Below are 13,395 nucleotides of genomic sequence, written 5' to 3'. Positions count from 1 at the left end.
TTATTTTATTTATTTATTTTTTTGCGCTACGCAGGCCTCTCACTGCTGTGGCCTCTCCCGTTGCGGAGCACAGGCTCCGGACGCGCAGGCTCAGCGGCCATGGCTCACGGGCCCAGCCGCTCCGCGGCATGTGGGATCTTCCCGGACCGGGGCATGAACCCGTGTCCCCTGCATCGGCAGGCGGACTCTCAACCACTGCGCCACCAGGGAAGCCCTGTGTTTATTTTTAAAAATTCTAGTTGCGTTTAACAGGATGGTGCTCCAAACTATTCAGTCCACCATCTTGTCTGAAGCGTAAGCGTCTGTGTGAGTTTCAATGCTAACTGGGAATGGGCACCAGGGGTAAAGTCTAGCTGAGCCTCTTTCAATGTTAAGCAAATTTGATGCACATACAACAGACTATTGATGTGTGAGTGTGTCCGCGTGTGATTGTTGAGCACGCATTGGTTGTGTTACAGAAATGAGCCACGTGTTCACTTACCATCTTCTGAAGATAAAACCATAGCACAGAATTAAAGACATGTGATCTCAGGAATTCTACAGCTTACTTGTTATTGTACTGTACCCAGTAGAAATTTTATTGTTATTTTTGTTATATTCAGTAGAAATAGTAAGTATAAAGAAGAAAAGGAGTTTTTAGGGACCTAAAACTGACTTTAGAGATTTACAAATGAGAGGAATTTTATGTTTAAAAGTTTTAAAAGCTATATTTCAATACAAACAGTAACTTTTAAAATCATTTGGTTTACTGACAAATAGAATGATGTTAAGATTTAAGCACTTCACAGAATCTCAAACGTTTGGTGCTGTCAGGCACTGTGTTCTACAGGGAGGTACAGTGTGTGATTCACCCACTAAATGACAGTGGATAGAGAACCACTGATTGTAACTATAATATAGGAGTCTTGCATTCCCGTCTAATGGTCTTTCTAAAAATTACCATTAATTTTTGGGGTATAATTAACAGTAAGCGACAGAATAAATGGCACATGGTAAACAGTAAGTGGTAAAAGAAATTGCACATTCCGTGCAAGACACGAAATAACAGAGTTTGCAATCTGACAAACACCTGAATACACATCACTATTAGGATTAGGGCTTTGGCCATGGCTGAACGTCTCTGAATTTCCGTGTACTTTACAAAGCTCTCTTTGAAGTCCTGTAATCTTTCCTCTGACTGCACAGTTGCACATTCTGACCCTGTTACTAGGCTGTACAGCCTATTGCTGTAGTGGCCACCCCTCTTCGCCATCACTAGGCTCTCAGTTAAGTCCATTAGCTCCTTCACCTGGTCATGCCGATTGCTCCCTTTAGCACGGTTACTAAAGGCACACACTCGCCCCCCACACGCAGCCACCAGCTCGCTTAGGGCTTTGTTATCTGAGCCATGGATGTAATCCATCAAGGAGCCTCCCTTGAGGTCTTCCTTGTGGGTGAAGAGGACAATTGTGTCTCATGGCATCCTCTCCAAAGATCTCCTTCACCTTCTGCACAGCCTGCTGGTCCTCCGTGGTGAATCGGCCCAGCTGTGTCACCAGGAGCAGCACGTGAGGTCCTGGTGCGGAGAGTAAGTAGCACTTCTGTACCTCTTTGTACAGGGATTCAGAGGGGCCCTTCCCAGAAAACATGTCTGGTGTGTCAATGACAACCATCTCTCTGTCTCCCCAGCTTCCCCGACTTTTACTGCAAGTCTTCGTCAAGGACTGGGCACTCGGCCTGGACTCAAATGCTTCCTTCCCGAGGATGCTGTTCCCCGTAGCACTTTTGCCGGTTCCTGTTTTGCCCACCAGAATGACTCTCAGCTCTGATCCTCCGGCATGTTGAGCTTGTTGACTCTTTGTATATGGTCCTGCTAAGAGCAAGTTTACTTAGAAGGGAAAGACAAATACCGTATGATATCGCTTATATGTGGAATCTAAAAAAAATGATACAAATGAACTCATTTACAAAACAGGTATAGACTCACAGACTTACAGTTACCAAAAGGGAAACAGGCAGCGGAGTGATAAATTAGGAGTTTGAGATTAAAATATACACACTACTATATATAAAATGGATAACCGACAAGGACCTACTGTATAGCACAGGGAACTATACTCGATATCTTGTAATAACCTACAATGGAAAAGAATCTAAAAATCTATTCATATGCGTATGTGTGTGTGTGTGTGTGTGTGTGTGTGTGTGTATAACTGAATCATTTTGTTGTAAAACTGAAAGTAACACAGCACTGTAAATCAACTATATTTCAATTAAAAAAAACAAAGGTGAAAAAAAAAAAAGAAGAAGCTTGCTTCGTTATTCCCACACTGATCATGCCAATGGAATATTTTTAATGATAAGGAAAAGTCTGGGAAAAGATACTCTCACAATGTATGGTATTTCTGAAATAGAAGCTAACTCTATTATCAAATAAAATAATGATTTTTAAAACTCTAGATTTCTCTAGGTCTGCAGGACATTGCCATGTTGGCTCCTAGAAAAACATATTTGGAGGATGAGTTAGAATTAAAAACATACCTTGTCATTCAAAATTTGCCTATATCATCCAGTTCTGGCCCTGTAAAAGGCAAATTTTCTGGAGATGAGAGACAGGTAGCCAAGACAGTGGGTTCCGTCTTCAGGTGGGGAAAGTAACCTGACTGTTCCAGGACCAGAGACGGCTCCTCTGACCGTGGCTGGGCAGAGGTGTGGTCCCGACCACCAGCGAAATGGTTAGACCAGGAAAATACTGAAATGAACATTGTGAAATGATCCTCTCTAGTGAAGAAACTGCTGCTCACTTATGCTTTGCTTCAAAGTATAGCATGATTTTTATACAACATAAGCACAGTATGGGTAAACAGGCACAGAGAGGAAGTCACTTTCTTACCAGAGTGACTGCATTCCTTTCGGTCCATGGCAGTTCCTGAGGGACAGAGAGACCAGAGACCAATTAAAAAACTATCATTTTTGAGTTACGACTCATGAGAGAACCTTATATTTCTAGAGCACGTTCACCATGCCTCATTTGTCTACACAAAGCTGAGGAGGTGGGTGGAAAGAAGTACTATCTCTATTTTACAGAGAAGTTTAGTCACTTGCTCAGAGTCAACCCAGTGAGTCAGAAGATGGGTTTGGCTTGTCGCCCCACCTACTTCTTCTTATCTGCATGCCCACCTCTCCTCCACTTACCCTCCTCCCTGAAGGACCTCTGCGCCCGCTCTTGCTTTCCGTGGCCACACACCTTCCTTTCCCTCTGCGTCCTTTCTAGGTCTGCCTTGGGTCCCAGGTTCAGACTGCTCTTTCTTTCGATCTTTCTCCAGCTCGCCCAGCCCCTCCCTCCACGCTGCGTCCTTGCTGAGAGGCTCAATGAATTAAGAACACGACTCCAGAAAAGTACACTGTCCTTTAAACCAGAAATACACTTCATTTGATCCGTTAATTACTTGAATTTTCCTCTTTCCACGTAGAAGCCTTGCCATTTAGTTCCTTTTCCTACTCAGAGAAACGTTTCTTAAAACTGGCAGCTGGTACCAAGCGACAAGGCAGAGAAAATGCATGAGTTAATGACCAAATTCTTCCCAGTTAGCACTTTTTATTGGCTCTATGCAAATGAAGCTCTCTTTGCCAGTAATGGGTAATCTAAATTCCATGAAGTTGACAGGTCCTGTAAACTGGCTTCACTTAAGCCAGATGCCATCACTCTAAATTGTTTCCCTGAAAATAGGGCAAATTTGTTAAAAAATTTTTTCTTTAGCCTGGGAACTAGAAATCAACACTGCAGAACTTTCTTGAGTGTGGACTTACCTGAGTTATTTTTGAAAGAAACAGAAGCCTCCCCAGTGAAATCTGTGACTTGCCCGTTCAGCTTGAAGAGAAAAAAAAAAAACCAAACAAACCAGAAAACCGGAAACCTAGTCTGCTTCTTCCTCTCTCGAATCTCCACTGAGTTTCCTCACTGCAAGTGAGCCCCAGCACATGTCTGTGTCTGATTCTCTTTTTAAAAATAGTTAAAATGGCAAAGTTTAATGAATAATTTGTTGTCGCATGGACTGTCTTTTCTCAATAGTGAAAAAAACAATGTTTGAATCATTTAAACTGGACAGGAAGAAAAGGGGCGCCAGGGATGCTGGCAGATTTGTTTCCTTCCCACCCGGGCTGTGTCCCCGCAGTTACAGGTTTGCCTGAATGAACACCCCTCAGCTCCTCCCAGGAGGAATGACACCTCATCCACACCGTAGCAGTGACTGTCCTAAAGGCAAGTGCCGCTGGGCTGGGGGCAGAAAGAGCGTGGGTGTGAGGGGCACAGGACAGGGCACTGTGCAGAGCGGGGAGGGTACAGAAAGGGGAACCCGGGAGAAGCCCATGTCTGTCTGACTGTAACAGTCACGTCCATCAGTGCATTTGGAAATAACTCACTCATGGTTTCCCTGCTTTTCCTTCCTGTCCAGCTCTGCAATGTCAGGGAGGCACCCCTGGGAAGCAATGATCTAGGCAGTGTCTACAATAATAATCTGAGTCTCTACATTCAGGAAGAATGACCCAAGGGGTTAAAGCTGAAATCACTCAAATGCTTTTTTCCCCTTATTTATATGACGTTCACCACAGCAGGGGCAGAGAAAATGTGGGACTTAGATAGCCTTTAAATATCCCAGATTAGTAGTGGTGCACTTTGCTTTCTCTCCCAACCACTGATGAGAAACAATCATAGGCCCCGACCTCATTATAGGAGAGGTTTGGAAACGCAGTGGAGTCCCGGGACGCGGGTGGACACCACTGCTTCGTCACACACTAACTATTATCACCGTTTTGCATTCTTCCACATCCTTTACTATGCATCTTCTACTTAATATCAGTAATCTCTTCCTAAAAACAAACGATTCTGTGTCAGAATACTAACAGGGACCTATTTCTTATTGTTTTTTATGAAAACACATATAATGCAATATCAAATTCAAAGCCCATCGATTTTCTAAATCACATGTAAAATTCACTAAAGTACCTATATAAAAACATTTTTTTCAGAACAAAAGCTTAAAATATTGCTCTTTTGAATACCCCAAATATTTTTGGTTTATAAAAGAAAGTTATTGGATAAGTATCCTGACAAACAACTCAATTAAAAAATGGGCAAAGGACCTGAATAGATATTGTTTCTGAGAAGACATACAACAGCCAACAGGTCCATGAAAAGGTGTCAACATCACTAATCATCAGGGGAATGCAGATCGAAACCGCGATGAGCTATCACCTCACACCTGTTAGGATGCTATCATCACAAAGACAGGAGAGAGGTGTTTGTGAGGATGTGGAGAAATCACGCGGTGGTAGGAGTGTAAATCGGTATAGCTACTATGGAGAACAGTATGGAGGTTCCTAAAAAAATGCAAAATAGGGCTTCCCTGGTGGCGCAGTGGTTGAGAGTCCGCCTGCCGATGCAGGGGACGCGGGTTCGTGCCCCGGTCCGGGAAGATCCCACATGCCGCGGAGCGGCTGGGCCCGTGAGCCGTGGCCGCTGAGCCTGCGCGCCCGGAGCCTGTGCTCCGCAACGGGAGAGGCCACAGCAGTGAGAGGCCCACGTACCGCAAAAAAAAGAAGAGAAAAAGAAAAGAGGTTTTGTGGAGGGTGGAGGGAAATCAAAAACAAGTCACAATGGCTGTTCAGTGCAGGTGAAAGTGTGTGGGGTGAACTGGTGAAGCAGGGAAGGAACGACGGACGCCTGACGGACGCCTGACTTTCAAAGTTTCACCGAAGTGATGGGTGCAAAACAAAAACTCAGTGAACAAACGAACAAACCCCAACAAACAAACAAACAACAAAAGACCCAACCTGGAGCTTTTCAGAGAGGCTGGACCGAGCGACTTGTCTACTGAAAAGTGTGAGGAAATGGTAGCTTCACGTTGGGAAGGACTAGCTGCCGAAGACCTAGTTCCAAAGGGTGCTCAGAGTTGCAAGAAGGGTCATCTCATGGAATAACTGCAAAGATTAATGGCTAAACAACTTTTTAAATATTTATTTAGGCTGTGCTGGGTCTCAGTTGCGGCATGCGGGCTTTTTAGCTGCGACATGCGAACTCTTAGTGGCAGCATGCATGCGGGATCTGGTTCCCCAACCAGGGATTGAAGCCAGGCCCCCTGCATTGAGACTGCGGAGTCCTACCCACCGGACAACCAGGGAAATCCCTAATGGCTAAAATTTTAAGTTAAAAAGTTTTAAAGACATTTTACATCAAACAAGACATCAACAGGAGCATTCCACTAAAAGATGCAATTATCAGCAGTGTTACATTACAAAAAGAGGTATATTGCAAGCAAGGGAACCCAAAGGGATGTCTATTTCGAGCTTCCTTCCCTCACATTGCTTTGTCTATGGTTTCAAATGATGGCTCACAATCGTCTCCTTGTGGAACATCTCGTACCATGAGGTAAAGATAGTTGTCAGCTCCTTGGAATTGGACATGGACATACCTCAGGTGTGGACTGTTCTACCCACTCCTTCACCAGTTCAGTCCCACACAGTCACCCCCACTCAGTAGCCACAGTGACCGCTCTTTGATCTGCTTCCTCTCTCAGTGGACAAGCTGACAATAATCCCTTTAAATTCCTCTGACTTTACATTACTATGGTGAACTCGGGAATCGAAACCACCAGGAGTAAAGCGCTGTCACCTTGGTGAAGGCGTGAAGAAGCCATCTGGAACATTCCAGCCCCAAAAGATGCAACAGGGAGGAATCAAGGAACACAGTTGACCAGCAGGGAGGCACAGAGGTGTGGAGCCAGACCAGTGTCCCCACCAACTGAAGCCCCAGTCTGCGTGGAGAAGAGGCAGGGGAGAACTTCTGTGCTCTGCCCGACTTCCTGAGGCACAAAATCACGAGCATAATAAAACTGCTTTTGCCACTGAGTTTTGTGGTTTTTTTGCAGTATGCGGGCCTCTCACTGCTGTGGCCTCTCCCGTTGAGGAGCATAGGCTCCGGACGCGCAGGCTCAGCGGCCATGGCTCATGGGCCCAGCCGCTCCGCGGCATGCAGGATCTTCCCGGACCGAGGCATGAACCCACGTCCACTGCATCGGCAGGCGGACTCCCAACCACTGCGCCACCAGGGAAGCCCCATGCCACTGAGTTTTGGAGTGATTTGTTATATAGCAATAGATGATTGGATCACCTGAATAGATTCTTAGAAATGGAATTTCTAGACAATTGGTAGATGCATTTGTAATTTTGATAGATATTACTGGATTGTCCACAATAAAAATTTTAACCAAACTAGTTACACCAGCATTTTGTTAATTTCCCCATATCCTTGTTCATGATTTTATCTGCCAATCTGATCAATGAAAACTTGTATTCATGTGATTTTTATATGCGTTACTCAACATGAATGTGGTCGAGTTATTTTTCGTATGTTAAAGAACTATGTCTCTTTTATTATCTTCTCATATGTTTGTTACTCATGTTTAAATTCTGTTGTTAATCGTTCTGACATTGATTTGTAGAAGTTCTTTATGTGGCCGAAAATGATCGTTTTACCTCTTCCTCTTGGAGTTTTGAAAATAACCATCCAATTTTGTCCACTGTTTGTTTTCTGTGGCTAGTATTCAGAAGAATGTTCAATAATCCCAGTATAGTAGGCCTCCTTAACTTGTTTCTAACTTTTGTGGCAATACCTCAATTCTTCCAGTTAAATAAGGTGTGGGCTTTGAGGTTGAGATGGAAATTTAAAAAGTAACCAGTTATTAGATGCTGAATTTTACCAAATTACCTTCCAACACTAAGGTGATGACTGGATTATGTTGCTCCATAGCTTTATAATGCATTAAATTATATGAAAATATTTCCTGATGTTGAACCTTCTTTGCATATTTGGGACTAATCTTTCTCATCTAAGTCATTGCAGGCTTCTATTTGATAATAGTTAATTTTTGCATTTCTTCATGAGTGATCTTATGCATTTCTAAAACAAAGAAATTCTTTTCCCGTTGATTGGCCTGGTTCTAGCTGTATCTGGTTTTGGGGTCTCATTTTCCTTCCAAACGTATCAACCATGGTGTTTTTCTCAAATAGATACCTGCACTCCAGAAGAATTCTGGTTCTATCTTTTAAGAAAACAAGATTTTTACCATCACTACCCTTCACCATCACCTCTTCCTTTCTTAGGCAAGCCTGACATTAAACAAAGACTATAGCATAGTGAATGTTATGAAGGAAAATGCCAGGGTGCCACTGGGAATGTATAAAGGATAAACTAAACTAATGGGAGGGGGGTAGCTGGGAAAGACTTCTGAGAAAAAGTAAAATTGTTTGAGCTGAACTTGAAAAGGGAGTGAGGAAAGGGATTGGAGGTGTTTCCAGGAATAAGTAGCAGCATATTCCAAGGCAAGTGACAGCACGGAACTCTCAGGTATTAAGGAAGGCAAGGATGGCTAGAACCTAGAGGCAGGAAGTCAGATTGTGTAGAAATGAGGCTGGAGATTGAAGCAGGCATTTGTCAAGTTTGGATCCTGAATGTTTTCTTGCAAAACAATGGAAACTCACTCTGACATTGACTTGGGGTTGTAGTGCCACGGCCCCGATTGTGAGTTACGTGAAGAATGGATTCGAAATCGAATGGATTCAAATCCAATGGATTTGAAATCCCCTCTGCCATGCCTCAGCTGCAGCCCACCATTCCTGAACTGTCGCTCCTCTCTTCTGAGTAAAGCTCTTTGCTTAGGCCGAGAAAACAGCACACAGGGAGAGACTTAGAAGGATGCCCAAGGGGCTTGAAGTAGTTCAAGTGAAGAGGTAAAGCTTCAGGTCCTCAAACACCAGGTACAGGCTGGAAGGTTCGGTTAGTGTAGCCTATGACCCATTGCTCTCAGACGTGTAGGATATTTTAAAAGAGATGGGCACCTCAGATCTAACATGCTGCCAGGTCCTGGGTTTGAATATTGTTGCAGTTTATCTTATGACAGGGTTTCCGAAAGCAACCTCATCACTCGAGCTGAACTGTGCCGAGGCACAGCAGTAGAGGGCTGCCTCTCGCTCAGGCAGAACAGCGCCGTCTGTCCTGCTGTGGTAGCTTTTATTTACGCATTATCTATGTTTACATCTTAAGACTTGTTTTCTTAACATTCCAGAAATGCCAAAGCAGCAACATAGGCTTCTATCGCTTATACAAGCAACAGTGGGCTTTCTTGAAGACATGCCGTGCTACGCGTCCTTGAGCTCAGAAGCGGCACAAGGACATCTCCGTGTGTTCCCATCATTCTGATTATACTGAAGCAGCACAAGGACGTTTCCTTGTGTTCTGATTATACTGAGGTCATTTCATGCATCAGTGCCCAAAGTCTCCAGGACTGCCTGCAGTCCTGGCTTACTCGCCCGCCCTCGGTTTGCTGAGGGGTGCCAGCCCCTTGCCTTGCAGAGGGGCTCTGGCCTATGGGTCACGTCCCCTTTCCATGTCCTCAGTTATTCCACTACAAATATTATCCATTGAAATTGTAGAGATGGCTCTATTTGCTCTAGTTCTAACTTCCTGTCTTCCACATGTCCCCCCAAACCTCTCCGTCATTTTTAGTTACCCATCAGTGACCACCGATGACCAAAAGACATCCTCCGTATACTCAATGGGGTTTTGGAATCTGACCGTTTCAATTCCTGTTTGGCCATTAACCAGCTATGTGTCCTTAGGCAAATCTGACTCTAATTTCCTTCATCTTCAAATGGGAAAAAACTTAAACTACTGATAGGATTGTCAGAATTAAATGGAAAAATATATGTAAAGCAGGTAGCCCCAGCACCTAGCACCGTGGTTTCCAAGCCTTAGCCGGCATCGGAGTCGTATGAAGAACGTGGGAAAGCACAGGGCAACATCCCTGGAGTTTCTGAATTAGTAGGATTTGGGTGGAGCCTGAAAAGTGGGAGTTCTAGCGAGTTCCCAGGTGATACTAAAGCTACTAGCCCAAGGACCTCATTTTGAGGACTGCTGCCCTAGGGCATTGTCATCATCTGTACTGTTGAAGTGGGGTTACCATCATGTGCCCTCTACCCAACTATAAACAGAAGTAGGGGGGTTATGTCTGAGGCACCTTAACTTTCTGGCTTTCTCCCTACATAGGACATCTAGGACATTTCCTGATTGCCCAAAGCACTTCTACATTTTCTTTCTTTTAGGTTCATCTCAGATGAGAGGGTCCAATGCTGACTTTCGCACCCCAAACCTTTACGTTTCAGATGTGCTTTGTCTATCCCGCTTATGGTCTCCCGTTAGCTGATTTAATCCGAGGGGAAAGACCTTCTACAGAAAATGCCTCAGCCCAGTGGCTCTCGGATTTTACCTTGCATCAGACTCACTTGGAGGGTTTGAAAAAGCGCAGATTGCTGGACTCCCAGAGTTTCTGGTTCAGTAAGTTGGGGAGGGAGCCCAAGACTTTGCATTTCTAACGAGTTTCCAATTCACGCTGCTGCTGCTGCTTCCTGGCCCGCACGTTGAGCAGCTCTGGCCTCGTACACAGTAATTCTGCAAAGTAGCTGCTGGGGGTAGTTTCCATGACTCTGGGGATCAGAGTCGGTGGCCATGTACATAACCAGTAAGTAGAGTCAGATGTCTCTGATGTGCCTGTCATGCGTCAGAGGACGATGTAAGGGAAAAAAGAAGAAACCAATGTGGCTTCATCTCTGCAGGCGTCCTCGTATATTGATGAGAAGACAAGGACTGATACCTGTGGAAAAGAGGAGCCCAGTGATCTCAAGTTGCTGTGTAGGAGGGCAGAGAGGAGGTTTTCTCTAAAGGATGGGAGGACGGGATACGTGGAGAGACAAACAGACAAGTGGGAGGAAATGGCATGAACGATGGTTTGAAGGTAGAAGTAAGCATTGCATGGGTGGGGAAAAGTGCACAGGTGAACTGCGCTACGTGGTGGCGCGAACTACGCTACCATGTGATTACTTCTGGCTGAACACTGTGTTTCATATCCTCTTCTCATTTAATACTTCACAGCCACACTGGGAAGTAAAGATTATTATCTCCATATCTAAAGAAGTAAAAATAAGATTCAGAAAATTGAATAACTTGAACAACGTTACTTAGAGAATGAGTTTGGGGCCAGAGCGGGGAAGGGAACTTTCAGGACCCCAAGCCTACGGCTGTGTCCTTTATAAGGTAGCAGAATAGAAGGAGATGGGGCTGCGAAGAAAGTTTGAAGCCTGATGTAAATCTGTCGATTCCAGGCCAAGAAGTATGAACTGTGACCTATAGTGGGGGGTCTCTTGAGCAACAGATACATGAGAAAGCTGAGTTGCATAATCTGGATTTGGTACATGGAGATTAAATTAAGGAAGTGAAACTGGGACAAGAGGGAAGTTACCTTCTATCTACGTGAACTCCCATTTCCCTCTCCCTCCCTCTTTTTTTCCGTACTCCTCCCAACCCTGTGTTACCCAGTATCAGTCTCTTTCACTTCCTCTCCTTCTTTCTCGCACAATGTCTTTTTATTTTTTTAACTGAAGTATAGTTGATTTACAATGTTGTCTTAGTTTTCAGGTGTACAGCAAAGTGATTCAGTTATACATACACATATATTCTTTTTCAGATTCTTTTCCATTATAGGTTATTACAAGCTACTGAATATAGTCTCCTGTGCTATACAGTAGGTCCTTGTTGGTTATCTATTTTATATATAGTCGTGTCTATCTGTTCATTCCAAACTCCCAAGTTATCCCTCCCCGCTTTCCCCTTTGGTAACCATGTTTGTTTTCCATGGCTGTGAGTCTGTATCTGTTTTGTAAATAAGCTTATTTGTATTTTTTTAGATTCTACATATACATAATATCGTATATTTGTCTTTCTCTGTCTTGTTTACCTCACTTAGTATGCTAATCTCTAGGTCCATCATGTTGCTGCAAATGGCATTATTTCATTCTTTATTTTATGGCTACATGGAATTCCATTGTATATAGGTACCACATCTTTTTTATCCATTCATCTGTTGATGGACATTTAGGTTCACAATGTCTTTTTTAACACTCCTGACCGCAGTTCCTTACCCCACTACATCAGGGAGTCTGAAGTACCCAGTCTTAGGAGAACACACCTCCCTTCAATCCTGGTTTCCAGTCTTGACAGATTCCAGAACTGATGAGTCTGAGGGTCACAAAGAGTAGAGCAGAGGCACTAGCTTTTCTGGAAAGGCCATTCTAGACACTGCCCAGGCTGCTCCTTAGAGAGTGCTGCAACCGAAGTACACACACACACACACCCCCCACATACACACACACAAACACACACACACACCCCACATACACACACACACACACACACACACACACACACACACACACACACACACCACTACTGTGGCGCTCAGCCCCCAGTCTGTTCCCAGCCTCTTCTGCTCTCAGGTCTTACCCTTTCTAAGGATTAGTACCTCTGTGGAGGAATTTGCTTCAAAGGGTAATTTATTCTGGACACTGGGCCATGATTTCCTTTTCCTAGAGATGGAGGACATTTCAGGCAGCAGGTAGACTGTTAAGCTAGGGTGGTTAGAGATGGTTGCAAGGCCCCCTTTCCTATAAATGTGACCCGCTGGCAGTGAGACACACACACACAATGACAGGAACTTGAATTCCTACCTGGAGAACTATACTGGGGTTAACAAAGGGAGTGTATTAACTCTAAAAGCCCTTGTTCTACTGCATTAAGATATATAAGGGCTTTTTTCTAGCCTTTCCCTAAAATCGTCTCTGCCTCTTCCTACTAATACACTAGACCTTCCCTCTCTGAGTGTCACCACAGTACTCATTATACCTGTGAGTGGCTTTAGGACTTTCCCGTCAGCTCGGCGTTGCTGGTTTTCCCCGTGAACCCCCTCAGTGTTGGACTTTCCCATTGTCACCTCAGGACTTGTGTCTCCTGTTAATACACAAGTAGAGTGAAAAGAACATGGGTTGAGGTCAGAAGAGGCAGACTGTGGGCATCAGGCTGCCACTGTGGTTTATGGGCAAGACTCATAAGGCCTCTGAGCCTCATTTGTTTATGGTTAAAATTAGGGTTGTGGCCAATGATCTAAGGCCTGTGACATTAGAACTCCCCAACACTTCTGACCATATCCAGTGAGCCTGACACCCCCGCTCACCCAGGAGCACGGTCCCCAGCTCACAAACCCATCAAAGCTGACTCGATCCTCAGAGAGCCGGTCGGAACGCAGTTGTCACTCTGCAGGGCTGGTTCAGAGACAAGCGATCCCTGAACAGGTGGCCATAGTTTGGTACATGTTCACCGTCAGTTGTCCATGCTAGGAGTTAGTGAAGGAATCTGTCGGCCACGTTTCTGGGTGATATTGTTTACTGGCGCTTTGGGCAATAACTGTTCCTTTAGTATGTGTTTGTTTTTATTCTTGTCCTTGTTTAACCATTTAAAAATGTTAACAGTCC

The 13,395-nt window shown here is 44.4% G+C and overlaps 1 protein-coding gene across 1 annotated transcript; it reads right to left on the bottom strand.

Moving 5' to 3' along the window:
* Positions 1–682: 682 nt before the first annotated feature.
* GIMAP2 (GTPase, IMAP family member 2) lies at positions 683–3,839 on the bottom strand. Its single transcript, XM_082661948.1, is given in 4 exon segments — positions 683–1,451; positions 1,453–1,849; positions 2,873–2,908; positions 3,790–3,839. Coding segments are annotated over 3 exon segments (987 nt in total). The 5' UTR covers positions 2,901–2,908; positions 3,790–3,839; the 3' UTR covers positions 683–889.
* Between the last annotated feature and the right edge of the window lie 9,556 nt (positions 3,840–13,395).

The sequence above is a fragment of the Grampus griseus genome (assembly GCF_964374135.1).
Source record: "Grampus griseus genome assembly, chromosome: 9".
Classification (NCBI taxonomy): domain Eukaryota; kingdom Metazoa; phylum Chordata; class Mammalia; order Artiodactyla; family Delphinidae; genus Grampus; species Grampus griseus.
This window is presented reverse-complemented; position numbering and strand designations above follow the sequence as displayed.